Source organism: Tripterygium wilfordii, chromosome 21 (genome assembly GCF_013401445.1).
Source record: "Tripterygium wilfordii isolate XIE 37 chromosome 21, ASM1340144v1, whole genome shotgun sequence".
NCBI classification, from domain to species: Eukaryota; Viridiplantae; Streptophyta; class Magnoliopsida; order Celastrales; family Celastraceae; genus Tripterygium; species Tripterygium wilfordii.
The window spans coordinates 17,977,853-17,993,996 of NC_052252.1; the positions used below are offsets into that span (position 1 = coordinate 17,977,853).

A 16,144-nucleotide genomic window follows, 5' to 3' on the forward strand; every position below is an offset into this window, starting at 1 on the left:
GTTAGGTTAAAAATATGTCCATAACCGAACCGACCGACGATGCACACCCCTAATAATGTAGATCAACAATCATAGTGGTTACCATGTTATTAATTGATAACAAAACCAACAACTAATGTAGACCACATTGATCAATTTGGTGGACCGACTCCAAGGATATAGGTTGGCTGGTACATCTAATTATAATAATTAAGGTTGATACATTTATTCAAATTGGGTAAGCGATTTGACGTACTATAGATGTACTTTCAAATCACCAACTAAATAATAATTCAATGTTTAAGCATGTTTGAGAATAGTTTAGTCAACATCTTATAATCATGTGCACGCGAACATGACGACCTAAATTTAGAATCATAACGGATGTCAAAAGTACAAATTTATATGGTATTTATCAGTTTTAAAAAAAATGTCGTAACTAAACAAATTAATACATTGCAGTGTATTTGTTCATTTCATGTGTTTGGATGCTCTTCTTTCATACACTGCAATTATACACTACTAATGGCAGCTTTCTCCATTTGTGGGTACAAACTAACCCACAATGGCAGTATCTCACTATCTCGAGTGAAGAAATGAAAGCAACCTCCCCCTCCCTGGCTCACGCTAAATGGACCCTGACCCTGACCCGTGGCTTCATGATATATGGGCCCACTGTCTGACGAGTGTTGACTTGTGGACAACGTATCACCGTCAAGATGAAGATCAAACGTTCCGCTTGATTGTTTGGGAATAATCGGATGGTTGCCATCTCTTCTAGTGATGGATTACCTTGGGGCTGGGACCCTCATGTTGATGCCAGATTTTGTGTAAGTCTTCGGCTGTGGGCCCGGATAGTAAGTTGGACCCAGTCCGAGCAGCTTCAGTGCCACCGTCCAAGTTCGACCATTCGCCTGGAAGTAAGAAAAGATTGATCAGGCCATACTCAAAGAGAGAGAATAGAATGGTAGCCACTGCAGAATTCCTATAAAAAGGAAAAATGTTATGGACTTTAGGAACATAAACATCCGAAGATATGGACAAGGAAAAACAACACAATTTTCTAATGGATATATGAAAAGTTTCATATAGGAATTGAAATTCAGAAGATGAAAATATAATAATTACTCTGAGAAGAAGCTCTGCTCATCTGCAACACCAGGAAAACCAATAGTGTGAGCATCCATCCTAGTTTCTTCATATAGAGAGAAACTCTGGAGGGTTGAATGTGGGAGTTTAGGCAGAAATGTGTCTCTTGTTGGTTATATCGGCATCGGCCAAAAGCATATGCCTGCGAGACCCAACTTATCTGTAGGTAGGTGTATGTGTATGGTCTGTTCGGCTCAAGTTTAAACCTAACTTGGCTGTCCAATAATAGACAAGCTCAGTGGGTCGTTTAAATACATACTCTACAGAGTGAGTTTTGAGTCCTTCAGTTTATATGTGTACTTCAATGTCAAAGGACAATGATCTTTATTGGCACCTTGTCCTGTTAAGAGAATTGGCTGTGACCTCTGGGTTAAGCCGGAGAAATTAAGGATTAGATATCTGCAAGCTCTAAATTTCCATAAACCGCGATGCTTGTAGTCCATGAAATTTTTTTTGTAAGGATCAAGAGAAAACCTCAATGAACAAAACCTTGTCATTAAGCTCCCAAAATAGTCGTCATCAATTCAGCAAATTATACGACAATATATATTACAGAAACACATACTTAAAATCTTTATTCAATATAAAATACGGTGATCAAGACAACCCCTCCATTTTCCAGTTTTTCATTACGAAGAACTCTGTTTATGTTGCTTCAACTTCAACTGCCATTAACGTTCTTTGCCTCCAATTCCACAGCTTTCTCTGTTGAAGCAACCTTTTCACTTTCTTTCAACAACACAGGTAATCTTGCTGCCAAACTCTTCTTTGCCGCAGGAGAAACTCCTTGTTTGCCGATTATCGATTCTAGAATCGCCTCAGAAAGAAGTTTATTTTCTATTACTACCTTCCCCGCTTCTGGTATTGATCCATCTTTGGAGAAGCTAATCTGCATTAGAGAGCAAAAGAAACTTGGGTAAATGGAAAATACCACTTCAACATCTACAAGACATACAGCAACAATGCTACAACTTGTGAGGGCCGAAAGTTATGGTCATAAAATCTTTTGAATTGCTGAAATTGATACAATGAAGCAAAACATCAATCCACATAGTCAATATCTTACAAAATGTCCAGCTTCAATCCAGAAAGGAAACTAAAAAACCATAACTTTGGTTTATCTGGTGTGGTTTGTAAATGATGATAGAATTTCCCCTCAGCACAATTCGATGGAAGAGACAAAAGAAAGAAAAATATCTTTAGTATATCTTGTACTAACCGTTAAAGATCCATTTGGCAACTGGGTGAAGAGAATAGAGGAGCCAGGAGGGAAGGTTTCGTCTTTGAAAGCCTCTAAGAATTTCTCAATAGCTTTAGCTTCTGCGTCGGAGTAAATTCCGATTGATTTCCAGAAGGCAACACAATTCTCTGAGACCTTCTCTGAGTATTGTTGACCCGTCAATGGCAGAAGCATTGTTACTTGTATGAATTTCTCATAGGGACCTATGAGTAGATAAGATAAGTAATGTCATAATTCAAAACTAATAAGAAACATCTCCACATATTTTCTCAAATGGTAATATAGGTATTATCAACTAGAAATATATCCAAAGTTTTCGTACGATGCAATAGAGCCACTTAATATTGCAAGAAGCCGAGGCTGAACTTTGGATGACTTGATTTGCAAAGCCTGGCCACAATCATAACCCACCATACCGTACGAGCAACAAATTAACAAGCTCACACAGGTCAGCCCCATTGATCCACAAGACTGGGAGAACAATCCAAAGAAAATTTAAATACCACGCAAGTACTAGATCTGCTATTCGAACCTGTGTCCTAACTCCTAAGTCACTATGCATAGTGTCTTATTGCGTAAGACATCAACATCTCGAATCACTTAAAACTCAGACAGTAATGAGCAGGAGTTACTAGATTTAGCCAATCAAAATCGTGTACCCGATCTCTGACCCATAGAAATAAATGGTTTTTTTTTGATAAATCATATTTTATTGAATACAGATGTTAACAGATATCAGTAACAGAAGCTATGATAAAGAATATCAAAAAACAGAACAAGACATCTCTTTGGAGATCAAGACCTGTAAAAAAAACAGAGCCTAAGCCCAACAAATCTAAGGAAACCATAGAAATAAATGCTCTAATCAAATTTTTTTGAATGAAAATGTTCTAATCAAATAATGAGGTATGGTATCAAGGTAGGGTGACAGAACACCAAAGAAGAGAAAAACTTGCAATGGTACATATACTAGAATCATGCATTGAGTAAGACATTAAAGCAAACTGAAATTCTATATGTGTAATCAACAAAAGTATGAAACAAGAAGATGAAATATATATATATATACACACACATAAATTCTCCTATGTGACCAAAAGTGTGGACCAACTTTGTGGACACAATAAAATTTATTAGAGAAGTTCATGGGGATGTCATATGCAACAAAATACCAAAAAAAGAAAAAAAAATAGAGAAGAAATTAATAAACAAAAAGGGTACACATAGATGAAAGCATTTGTATTTGTTCAAACATAGTTGCATGATTTCCTCTGAGAAGCCTTGCATAACATAATAATGAAGATGCATGATGACAGATTGAAGCTTATTTTCATCATTCAGTCAAACTAGAAGGCAAAAACACAAGATTTAACAGTAATCAATCACATTGATTGCACCATGAACCCAATGAGGAATCCCAAAATCACACTAGACAGCTTGAACCATTCAAAATTCTCGATTAAATCAAAACACTACTTCACTTACCAGTAACGACGTCCCTGAAGAATTCGACGGAATCCGTCAGCTCTTCGGTGGTTTTTCCCTTCCATTTACCGGCGAGAGATGGCACGGCTTCATCTTCTAGATAGACACCGATCGTCGTGACCTTGATGAATTTTCCTTGTATCTCCAGCCCTCTCTCCCCTGCGCCCGTTAGTACACAAATTAAATGAAAAGCAAGCGTCACGACTGTGAAATAGCGCACGTTGTGCGTAGACTGCTAACCTGCGCCCCCTAGGAAGAGAGTTTTGTTTGAGCCGGGAGGCTTAACCGCCGGCGGAAATGTAACGGTCTCCACTTGAACTTCGGTGACGGATGGCGACGGAGACATCTTTATAGTTTTCCTTAGATGATCTGCTTGACGACGAGTGGTTGATTGACACTTGACAGTGTGAAATGAGAACGGTGCGTTTTATAGAGGGTGTGCATTTCGTGGTAGAATCGTAAATATGAACTAATTGTGGGGGAGAACGGTTGGTTGGTTTGGGGTAGGTAGGTCACGTGACTCCCGTGGAGCCAAGTAGCCAACGATAAGTCGATCGATAACCACTTGACCAGACAGTCATCCAGAGTAATTAATTCTATTTATTTCAATAAAAATCAAGTTCTTGGAAAATCCTTAATTTCTGTAAAATGAAAATAATTAAATTTTTTAACTTATACCTTATGAAAATCCTAGACTTTGATTTTGGAAAATCCTTAAGTTTTTATTAAGGGAAATAGTTAATTTTTTTTAACATATATCAGGGGTTGTATAGCATAATTCCATGGCTTTTAAGTTTATAACTTAATTTTATTTATTTATACTTATAATTTGTAGTCTTTTTTTTTTTGTCAATGAGACTTTCTACATCATCATCAAAACTTTTATCCCAAAAGTTTAGAATCGACTATATGAGTGAGAACATTAACAAAAATACGTGTATTCCTTTTCTTCATTCATTTTTATCATAAAGTATACATTCATCCACTCTTACTAATTTCATATCGTTTCTATTTCAAATCATGTTTTTTTTTAAGCCTTTGTCGTAGCTTCCTATTTTCTTCTATACAATTTCTTTCATTTTTCCTCACCGCCGCACCGCTATCTCTATGTTGAACATGTCCATACCATGTTAAGAATTTTAAAATATTTCTGTGATATAAAACCCAAATACACTCTCTTTCATTTTTACTCACCACCACATCGCTATCTCTATGTTGGACATGTGTATACCATGTTAACAATTTTACAATCTTTCCCTGCTATAAGACCCCAATGCAGTCTTTCATTTATCTCACCCCTTTTTGAGGGAATATATGTACACGTATTATAGATATATGTAGAATTTCAACAACGACGTCGTTTCCAACCGAAAACCTTTTTTTTTTTTGTCGATTGTCGAACCTGTCAAGAAGAAGACGGACACCGGCTTTGTCACTTCTCACTTCTCAGCTCCATCCATTTCAAAATCCCTAAATCGCATTGCATGTACGATCTCCCATGTCCGTCTAAAGCCGTTGAAATTAAAGAAAAAAATCCATTATCGCTGATTCCTTCTCCGTCGCCGAAACCGTTGATCAGTCGAGACGTTTATATTTTTTGATTTCCCATTAAAAGAAGGAGAATAAATGTCGTGGCTGCGATCTGCAGTGAGCAAGGCGGTGGAGGTAGGGAACAAGAACAATCTCACTCGCACCGTCAGGAACTATGCCGACACCGTCGTCCAACACGCCGGCCAAGCGGTCGCTGAAGGCGCTAAAATCTTCCAGGATCGCATTGTAATTATACAATCCAAACCTCTTTCTTGTCTTTTTTTTTTTTGCGTATCTCTTCGTTTAGTTTCGATTTCTGCTCCAAATTGATATTGAAGTTGTTGCATTTTTGTTCTCTGATGTGATGATTAGTGGGAAAACCAGCTCCAATTGCTCATGTCTTTGCAAATTAAGAACAATTTTATTGGCTATATATCAAATTATTTATGCTGTTTTACCTCTCTCGCGCATCATATTTAGGAGCTAATTCTCTATTTGGCTTTTTAATAATTTTTTATTTTTGGTGTCATTTTTTTGCATTCAAGGTACTTCGATGAAGTTTTTTCTTCTTCTTCTTGTAGTGGTACTTCGATGAGTTAAATGGTTTTGAACACAGTCATTGCAATACCAAAATTACCTATGCTGTAGCTGTTTTCAAACTTTGGCATGAGATGAGAATAAATTTAGCCATTGCAATAGTTAGTTAATGTAAATAGAGTGTTTAAGTGTTAAGGCTGGCTATGGTAATCTTATTATGGTGTTTGCCAGGTACATTCTAAAAATTTTCTTTAGAAGCAATAAAGCCTCTGATGTCTTTGTAGATGACCACAATAGAAATAATTGTCAAAAACTTGAAATAGTTGCTAATTTAATAATTTGGAAATAAATGATTAAATAAGGAAACACTAGCTTTTAGAAGAACCTCTATATTTGATTCTAAACAAACCGAAAATAAGCACTACAAATTTTGATAAGCAACAAGTGAAGTTCTTTCCAAGAACTTTTTTTGAAAGAGAAGAAGGTTCAAGGAAAATATATATTTGAAATGATGACTTGTCCAAATTGCTTCTCATGTCTATGAACCAGTCATCGTGAGTTTTCATATTTATGGTAGATTCTCTTCATGCTTAGGGGCCTTCATGCTATAATATTTTACTGTCTTTGTAGGGCTGAAACATTCTCTTTCGCCCTATTATATATTTTATTGTGTTATCTGTTTAGCATATGCATATATATATATATATATGTAATGTAGGGGGCTCGGAATTACAAAAGTGTTAAGCAGACTGTCAAAAGATTGGAAGAAGCAGCTATCTCTTGTAGAGGTCCTGAAAGAGTTTTGTTACTGAGAAGATGGTTGGTTGTACTCAAAGAAATTGAAATGTTATCTGAAAGTTCATCTGAACATGAAGTTAAGACCCTACAGCAACAACTTACTTCTGATGAAGCAAAGGATAATCCAAAAAGACCATCTTTGGTAACAACTCATGCTTCCGGTGTTGTTCTTTTATTCTTCCAACTTTGATGATGTCAATGATTATGCTTTTATTATCTTTCTAATATTTTCCTTACTAATAGTCGGTCATAGTTATAAATTGTAGGGTGTTCTACTTATTCCATACATGCTTGAGATTTGTGCTAAAGATCTTAATTAGGCATAGTGCATGTAATTTCTTGATGTTCTGCTGTATGTTAATGTTTTCTCCATGTCATATGGATGGTTACTGAATGATGTTTTTATTTTATTTTATGTTGCAGCGCTTTTTGTGAACATGAATGATGTTTTAAATGTTGACTTCTGAGGGGTGTTGCCACAGTTGAGATGGTGGCACCCAAATCCCTGTTTGTATTTCGTTATGACTCATGCCCCATGTGGAATTGCTTTTAGAGCAGTATTTTTCTATGCTTTTTTTTCTCTCCATGTGCATGCTGTATGCCTCCTTTCTTGGAATCTAAACGCAATCTCAGAAATACAAAAAATGAAGCATTCAGAGTTCTGGCTTTTTCTGGGTTACATTCATTGACTGACTTCTTATTTTAATGGATAGGTCATGTATTATGATTCTGATATCGGAGGTCAACCAATGAGTTTTCGAGATGTCTTTCTTCGAAGTCAGGCTTTGGAAGGAATAACGCTGTCAATGGTATGCCAAACTTATTTTTCTCTTCTGCACGAACTTGTTTTTACCTGTATCTACGTAGGTATTAGGTAGAAGATAAGACTTTTTTTTTTATAATTGTGTGGCTGCTTCAGAGTTGCGTTAGGGGTTGTTACGTATATACTTGAAGTAGAGCTGTATTAAAATTTCAGTCTCATGGGTGCATTTGGTGATCTAGTTTTAGGAAAACTGGGGATTTAGGGTTTTAAACTTATGAGTTTCGAACTTATATGAGGACTTCAAGAGTAAACTGAGTAACAACCCCTAATGCTTCAGAGTTGCGTTTGGGGTTGTTACGTATATACTTGAAGTAGAGCTGTATTAAAATTTCAGTCTCGTGGGTGCATTTGGTGATCTAGTTTTAGGAAAACTGGGGATTTAGGGTTTTAAACTCATGAGTTTCAAACTTATACGAGGACTTCAAGAGTAAAATGAGCACTCAATATTATATTCCAAATTTCTCATGAGTCATGTAGCACATATGTATGCTTTAACTAGATAGAGTGTAGGATAAGTCTAATTCTTGCAGAACAAGTACTTTCTGATTGTATTAAAATTACACATCCAAAACTCTTACGGACACACACATAAATATTCAGATTTGACTAAAATTTTCAAAATACCCTATTAATCATAGATGAAGCATATTTGGCTATGGTGCAAAAAAAGACAAATAAAAGCAAAAATGGCTAAGATTAGGGCTATGGTAAATTTCCATGTCTGCATTGTTCGTTTTGGCCCATATAGTGTTGTTTTGGTAGCTATTAACAAGGGTGAGTCAGGGATGAAAGAAGGGTATTTTGTGCAATTTTGGTTTGAGGCAGGAGTAATTTAACATATGCTAAAGTATCCATACTGATAAAATTCAAGAAAAAGCTTCAAAGCTTCAAAACAAATCCGTCACTGAAGTTTCTGGATTTAAAAAACATAGGACGAGGATCAATCATTATGAATGAAGAATAGTCTTACATACTTCAAAATTCAAGTTTTAATTCTCATCCTCTGTTGTGTTCCAAAGTGGAATTTGAATGTTGGAAACTTGGAACTAGGATGTTTTGAGTAGCATGATAGGATGTCGATGAATGGCTATTGTCTTGTTCTGTCCACTACTTGTAGTCATTCCTCTAAACATTCAAAATTGGTTATAATGGTGACCCATTTTGAAAAGCGATTCAATATACAGCTCTTATATTTACATTTGGCTTGTTGGAGTTTCTCTCGCTCCTAGGATTCTCTGCTTTCTTTGATCACAATCCCATATTAGAAAGAGAGAGAAATATATAATAAGTCCCTAGTCTCAACTGCTACATAAACAAAACTTATTGTTTTTCTGAGAATATGCTTTCCTGAGATATTATTGCTCCTGAAAGAAATCCTATGCTTTTGTTATCTGATGATATAAATAAACTCTTTTCTATGATTCAGATTCTTGAAGCGCCAAGTGAAGAAGAAATTTCTCTGCTCCTTGAGATGTTTGGGTGAGTGTGCTGACTATAACAAGTGTGCAAATGCCTGGCTGTGATCTTAATGCACCGGCAAGATTTTATGATGGCCCCCGTCTTTTTATGTGACTATGTATATGTATATGTTGCAAAAAAAAGGCTGTATATTGGCACTGTAGAAGGTTTTCGATTAGTTTTAAGGCGACAAGGAAGTATTCACACTTAATTCAAGAATTCTTTTTCACACTTGTGGAGATTTTTATTGGTCTTCTGAGGCCAATGCAGGTTTTGGCCGTTCTGCAGTTGACGTCAGCCTGAATTGGTTGTGTTTTGAGTCTACTTTATGACATGATGTCATGATACTTTCAGGCTCTGTCTTAGTGGAGGAAAAGAAGTTCATAATGCAGTAGTGAGCAGCATACAGGATCTGGCTGCATCATTTTCATGCTACAAAGATGAAGTACTGGTAAATACGTGAAGAACTGTTATTAGTTATATGACGGCATGATGTTTGTTGATATAATTTGAACTTGCTGATGTTTAATTGGTAACCAAGGAATCATGTAAAATGCGTTTATGTTAATGTCATTTTTTAGTATTGTAATCAATGGACATCTCAATGTTAGGTGATAAACCTGGCAAAAGTTTCATTGTAAATGTGGGTGGATGTATCATTTATACTGTCTAATATTTCATTTTTCTTTACAATAGGAGTTTTATTAATAGAGTGCGAAGGTAGAAAGAAGTGATCACAAATAACTAGTTTGTAAGTTGTTATTTTGGTGAAGTAGCTGGAATCACTCGTCATGTAGTTGTTGCTATATCTCTTTTGAATACATGCGAATATTTTGAACTTTCCTTCATTTTGGTTGGGGCTCTTAGCATGACATTATTAATTATTTAATTTTTTGTTTACAATAAAATCAAGGTGAAACGGGAGGAGTTGCTTCAATTTGCGCAAGGTGCCATTTCAGGGTTAAAAATCAATGCTGATTGTGGAAGGTAAAATGAAAATTTAATTTTTCTGTTAGATGGCTAACCTTGAAATGATTTGCGGTTATTATCAGGTTTTATGATGTTTAGTCTCTCCATTATGCTAATGCTACAAGTTCTGCAACTTTTTTAGAGCGAGATGGTATTCATTCTTTTAGTGTCTAGTTATTTTCTGTTTGTTTTTGAAGGAATTATGAATATTTTAAAATACATCTTCAAAAATCTCACGCAGCTTTCCAATTGACTATTGTTTTATGTATATGGTTTTCTTTATTTGTCTCGATAACACAGATGTCCTCATATGTGATTTTCTGGCAAAATATACTACTTCTTTCTATTGTGAACTTAAATAACATCAGAATGGTGTGGATCTATGTTCCTGGCTACATGTGCCATGTTGCTAGCATTTATTGCCTTACTTTATGGTAGAACTTGATAAAAATCTGAATCTATTGCCCTTTTTGTAACCTCTATGATGTGGTGGTCAATTTGGTTATTATAAAATTCAAAAAGGCTCAGGGTGTATTGTTATCTGTGATATCTGTTAATTGTGTTTTTTGTAGTCAACTTCTAGCAATATCTTTGCTCATAGATTTGGCAAGTTTGATGTATAGGATGCTTTGCTAAATTTAAAAAAAAAAGAAAAAAAAGAAAAATAACAGTGGATGTGCTAGTTCTAGTTATGTGATATTTTACTATCTATAGCTCTCTAAAAAAAATGTGATTTATGGTCGCAGAATAGATGCTGAAGCTTCTGAGTTGAAGAAAAAACTTGATGCAATATCTGCTTCCCACAAGCCTGTAATTGAGGGTGAAGAAAAGGCAACAGAGGGAACTGTCAGTATAACGATAGAGGTGTGTTTTTATGTGGGCTGATTGTTTGGGACCTTTGGGTTAAGATCCTGAAAAAGCATTTAATGATATCTTCGCATAACATAAAAATCTGAACCCTGTATTTTTATGTAGGCTCTAAAGGAGGCACTCACTCAAGTTCGGGTTTGTTCCAGATTAGAAGGACTTCTTCTGAAAAAGCAAAATTTAAGTTCTGGGGATTCTCCGGAAATTCATGCACAAAAGGTATCTTGTGGTGTTCAGTTGCTGCAGCACTTGATTGAAAGCATAGCTTCACGTTTACGTCTGTTGTTCGCTTCGTATTTATATTCTCTGATAATTTTCGCGTGTTCAATTAGATAGATGTCTTCCCTTTCATATTGTATTGATGCTGGTCAATGCTATGATATTTTGGCTAAATTACTGAATGCTAATTTAGCATGAATTTCAGATACTAGAAGTTGCTACTCCCTGGAAGTATTAACTGGTAAAAATGACGCTGATTAGAAAATAATCACACAATGGGAACCTAATGTTTTGAGCAAGTACTGTAATGGAAAAGGATTCTACTCTTGCTGTGCACAAGGAAATGAGGAAAATGATTCTACTGTTTAATTTTTGTTTTGTCATTAAATAATAGCATTTATGATTTGTAAGTTTTATTTTTAGTGCCTTATGTATCTGAATTAAGGAAAATTATTATTTTGTCTTGTTATGCATATTTATCCACAAATATCACCTTTCTTCATGCAAAATATATTTTACTAATGTTATTTTGAGGATCAATGCTGGTTTCAAGTGGTCGGGCTCCTCACCACCTCGCTTAAGGCTGGGGTTCAAGTCACGAATTCTATCGAACAATCAAAAAAGAAAACTTATTAATATTTTTTGGTTTTAATGGGCAGGTTGACAAATTGAAGGTTTTGTCAGAATCCCTCTCTAACTCCTCAACAAAATCCGAGAAACGGATTTCGGAGCACAGGTGCATTGTTGATATATAATATTTTTCATGCCAAGGATAAGGATTAAATATTTTTCAATTTTAATATTAATCGACTTATGGGTTATGTGCTATGTTTCCTGTATTATTTATCTTGCATCAGCGGACTTTATTTTATCTTATGTTTATATATGTGGTGAGTTTTCAAACAATTTTCTTGGTTCCACTCAATTCAGCAAATTTCATAATTATAATAATGCTTCTAGTTGTAGAATAATACAAACAATGCATAATGTTTAGAGCTTGTAGGCTTGTACATGGTTTTGATAATCTTGCATTGGGGCTAGGTTCTTTGATCTTCTTTTTGTCTCTTCCTCTCATGTCTTCATTGGACATATTTTATTTTTTGTTTCATGCTTGCTATGTATAGAACTAGCCTGTATTCTTGGCCCTGTATTCATGATGACTTTATATTTATTTTCCTGGAACCTGCCTCAAAGACTGCAACATTGGCTCATTTTGCTGCTGTAAGATTTTGCTAAGACCCTTCATTTTTTATGGTGCGTACCTTCTGGATGGGAATCGTTCAGTCATGATTTTGGGTGTTTGCTGAGAAAAGGATCCAATTAGGACTGGGGTTGCACTGCACTGAGTAAAACATTCTATATAGGACATTCTTATGGTGAATTATTTTGATTGCTATCATTGATGTAAGCCGCCTAATTCCAATTCATCTCACGAACCTGTCGAAAGATGGCTTCTTATTCATATCTGAAAGCTCACTTTTCATGACTATTCAGCAATATGATTGGTCATTGACTGGGGTTCTCTTAGGGGAGGTGCCGTGGCACCACCAGTCTTTAATTTTGTCTCTGCACTGAGTGTAAAACAGGACCCATTCGTTATCCATCATCCATCTAAGTTGCCCGCAAATCTGTGCCCCAAGGGTGAGATAGGTTGGAGGCATTCTTTCAGTAGGTTTGCTTAGTATTAATGCAAAAAAAAAAAAGAAAAAGCGAAAGGTGTGGTCATTTTAAGTTCTCTTACTTTTTCATTTCTGTAGAAATGGTCACAGGTTTCTATTTTCCTTTAATCCCTTGCCCCTTTCAGATTTCAAAAAGAGGAGGCACTGAAAGTACGTGTGACCAAGGCTGATGAAGCTAGTGAAAAAGAGAAGGTAATGCTTCCATAATGTTTCGTAATTTTTGGTCAGCTAACAAAAGCATCATATTCTGTTTAATTTTCTATGCCATGCAAAGATTTGGTAGCTAGAATCACATCGTAGCGTTTTCTGATTTTCTATTGATTATTTTGTCCCCAACTCTGCCCATTACGGGAGCCTTGTGGCCAAATGGTAGAGCTGTAGGGGTGCAATCTAGAGGTCACAAGTTCTATTACTGGAAACAGTCTTTCTGCATATGTTATATATTTGCTTTTTTTTTTCTGTTAGAGAAAAAGGTGTAATGGATTCTGAGTCGCAGATTTATAAAATTTTCTTTTCCTTCTGCATGAGGCTGAATGCTTTTTGATTAGTATAGTTTGAGAGCTTTGTTTATTTGTGAAAACTATTTTGAAGTATTTCCAGAAATTTTTACTTTTATCCAAGGGACATCATTTTCCCTAGACTTCGTGCTTTGTGGATTCCATCATTATATAATCATTTGGTATGTGCAGCGAAAGTTAATAACAAAATTTTCTTTTATTGTAGAGATTTTCCCTAAATTTGACGGGTATGTAATATATTACCTTTAATGCTATGACGGTGAAGTATGTGTTTTGCTTTCTTCCTCCAGGAACTAGCAGCTGAGATTTCCAAACTTGAAAAACATAGAGATGAACTTGAAGCTGAACTGAAAAAGGTTTTTCTGCTGTCATATCCTTTTCAGTTTCTGGAATAAAATTAATTTATGTTGGCAGTTTTATATCATTTAACTATTTAAGGGACTAAGCTTGGTTGGAATTTTTCTTTAAAAAATTCTTGACTCAGATACAGATGTTGCCTCTTACCTTTGTGATTCCATTATTCTACTTGGATGGAACATCATCTTACAAGTTTCTGAACCAATATAGTATCTTTTATCCATTTAACCTTTATTTGCGATCTTTAAGTGTAAATCACATGCTGTAGGTTAATATTTCCTTGGCTGCTGCTCATGCACGCCTTCGTGATGCCAGGGAAGAGAGGGACCAGTTTGAAGAGGCTAACAATCAGATTGTTGCACACTTGAAAACTAAGGTCTTCATATCATTTGTTGGTTTATTTCTGGCTTTTGAGTTCTATCTAGCTCCTGAAATTGCGTCATGGTTTCATCCTACCCTTGTTAGTCAAATGATAGTTTGAATTTGTTGATAGGAAGATGAGCTGTCAAAATCAATTGTTGCATGTAGAGCAGAAGCTGAAGTTCTTAGTACATGGATTAATTTTCTCGAGGATACTTGGGTTCTCCAATGCTTTTATACAGAAATGAAGGAGAAGCAGGTCAAGTATGTATTTACAACTTGCAGCTATTCACTATGCCATAGGCTTTTGGCTAGCGTCTTTTCTCTCTTAGATACATGGTTACTATGAGTACCACGACTTCCGTTAATACTTGCTAATTTGTTTGTATTTTCAAGTGATGAGCTAAAGAGACATGAGGAGTATTTTGTGAACTTGGCCATTGATCTCCTCTCTGCTTACAAGGTATTCATCATCGTTGCGAGAGAGTAGGGTTTTGAAAGTATCTGTTCTGCCTTTTGTGTTCTCTTAATGACTTTTTTCTCTTGCGAATGAACATGATATCTGTAATGCAGAAGCATTTGGGGCCGTATATCGACCGGATTGGGAAATTTGTGGAGAACCTAAAGAACTTGAGTGGGGGGTAAAATATTTTGTAGCCCTCAATTTTTTCTGGGCTAATTTTTACCCAGCTTTTAATTTATGTACCTGTTGAGACAGGTCAGAGAAGATTTCTAGTGGAGATAGTGAGGATTCTAAAGTATTAAATCCAAGGAAAAATCTTGAGGAGGAATATTTAGCCTATGAAGCCAAGGTAAAAATTAATATCTCTACTCCTATGTAGTTAGAATTAATTACAGAATTACCCTGGTCGTGACTGGTTTACTAATCTATTGTTCTCTTTCAGATTATAACCACCTTCAGTGTTGTCGACAATATGAAAGAGCAGTTCTACCCTCAACAAGGGGCAACGTCAAGGTATGCTATGATGGTTCAATCACCACTTTTAGACCCTCTTCTCTTAGGTATGGTGGTATCCTGCATCATGTATTAATTAAGCTGAAATTGGAATATCCAGGAATGATGATCCAAGGGTCAAAGAGCTATTCGATGATATTGAGAAGTTGAGAAAGGAGTTTGAGTCTATTGAGAGACCAATTCTAGAAATAGAGACTCCAACCCTGAAGGCAGAAACTCCAAGAGAGAAGCCCAAGGAAAGTCCATCCCATCCCCCACAGGAGGGAGTTAGCTCACCGAAACATGAGACACCCACGCACCCTGAGGTGCCTGCAGTGAAGACAGCGCAGGTATTGGACCATGAAGCTGAACTGGCAAAGCTGGAATCCGAGTTTGGGAAGGGAGCCCAAGACTACTCAACTGAGGAGATTGGTGACTGGGAATTTGATGAGCTTGAAAAGGAACTAGGAGTTGGTGATTCAACATAATGAAACTAAAGCTATTCATTTATACTGGTATAAATCTTTATGATAAAAGCTGTGCTTTTTAAACCACTAGTTTTTGTTTGTTGCGACTTGTCTGTAAAATGTAATGGAAGCCTTCTGTAAATTGTTGACCTTTGTTTGTTGTAATATGAAACTGCTGAAAGAAATAAATCAAAAGCTCTGTTCTTAATTTAGACAATATGCCTCGACATTTACTGCAGAAATGTAGCCTGTATAGCATCAGTATGCTCATCCCAAAACGCATACCAATTTCCGAATTATGAAACCCTTAGATGTTGCAAGGTGCTCATGCTTTGTTCGGCGGCTGCAAAATCTGGTAAATAACAAAAGTTGGTGGAATTGAAAAAGATTTTCTTTTCTTTGATTTGGACTTTGGGTTTTCTTTTCTCTAGTGGTTTGGAATTTGGGTTTTCTTTTGAGGAACACCATCATTCGCAAGGGCCTCCTATTCTATCAACCCAAGACTACAGAAGCTAGTGGACTGCAAGACCCGCAACAAAAGCTCTTCTAAAGGCAGTTCCTAAAATGACTACCAACTGTTAATCTGCAGTTCCAGTCTAATATTTTCAATGGTGCCATGCCGGTCGGATCCCCGGCAATGGAGCCTCTCTTGTCATCCCTTGAACAACTCGAGGAACAATAGCATGCCCATTTTCTTAATGGTAGGTCATTTAGATGGGTATGTTTGTGGCTATATTTAGCTTTTTTTCTTTTT

At 36.1% G+C, this 16,144-nt stretch overlaps 2 protein-coding genes across 2 annotated transcripts; one reads left to right on the forward strand and one right to left on the reverse strand.

Annotated features, from left to right (window-relative positions):
* Nucleotides 1-1,598: 1,598 nt before the first annotated feature.
* On the reverse strand, nucleotides 1,599-4,257 carry LOC119988088 (chalcone--flavonone isomerase-like). Its single transcript, XM_038832998.1, has 4 exons — nucleotides 4,094-4,257; nucleotides 3,854-4,012; nucleotides 2,348-2,571; nucleotides 1,599-2,017 (listed from the first exon to the last, which is right to left on the reverse strand). The coding sequence occupies exons 1-4, from the start codon at nucleotides 4,197-4,199 to the stop codon at nucleotides 1,790-1,792; spliced, it is 717 nt and encodes a 238-aa protein (XP_038688926.1). The 5' UTR covers nucleotides 4,200-4,257; the 3' UTR covers nucleotides 1,599-1,789.
* A 953-nt stretch (nucleotides 4,258-5,210) lies between these two features.
* On the forward strand, nucleotides 5,211-15,607 carry LOC119989171. The gene is made up of 18 exons (XM_038834530.1): nucleotides 5,211-5,629; nucleotides 6,639-6,860; nucleotides 7,432-7,527; nucleotides 8,968-9,020; nucleotides 9,354-9,450; nucleotides 9,913-9,986; nucleotides 10,715-10,832; nucleotides 10,944-11,054; nucleotides 11,714-11,790; nucleotides 12,859-12,925; nucleotides 13,542-13,607; nucleotides 13,877-13,984; nucleotides 14,102-14,232; nucleotides 14,365-14,431; nucleotides 14,542-14,609; nucleotides 14,687-14,780; nucleotides 14,874-14,944; nucleotides 15,045-15,607. Exons 1-18 carry the CDS (start codon nucleotides 5,480-5,482, stop codon nucleotides 15,409-15,411), a joined length of 2,037 nt encoding a protein of 678 aa, XP_038690458.1. The 5' UTR covers nucleotides 5,211-5,479; the 3' UTR covers nucleotides 15,412-15,607.
* The last annotated feature ends 537 nt before the right edge of the window (nucleotides 15,608-16,144 follow it).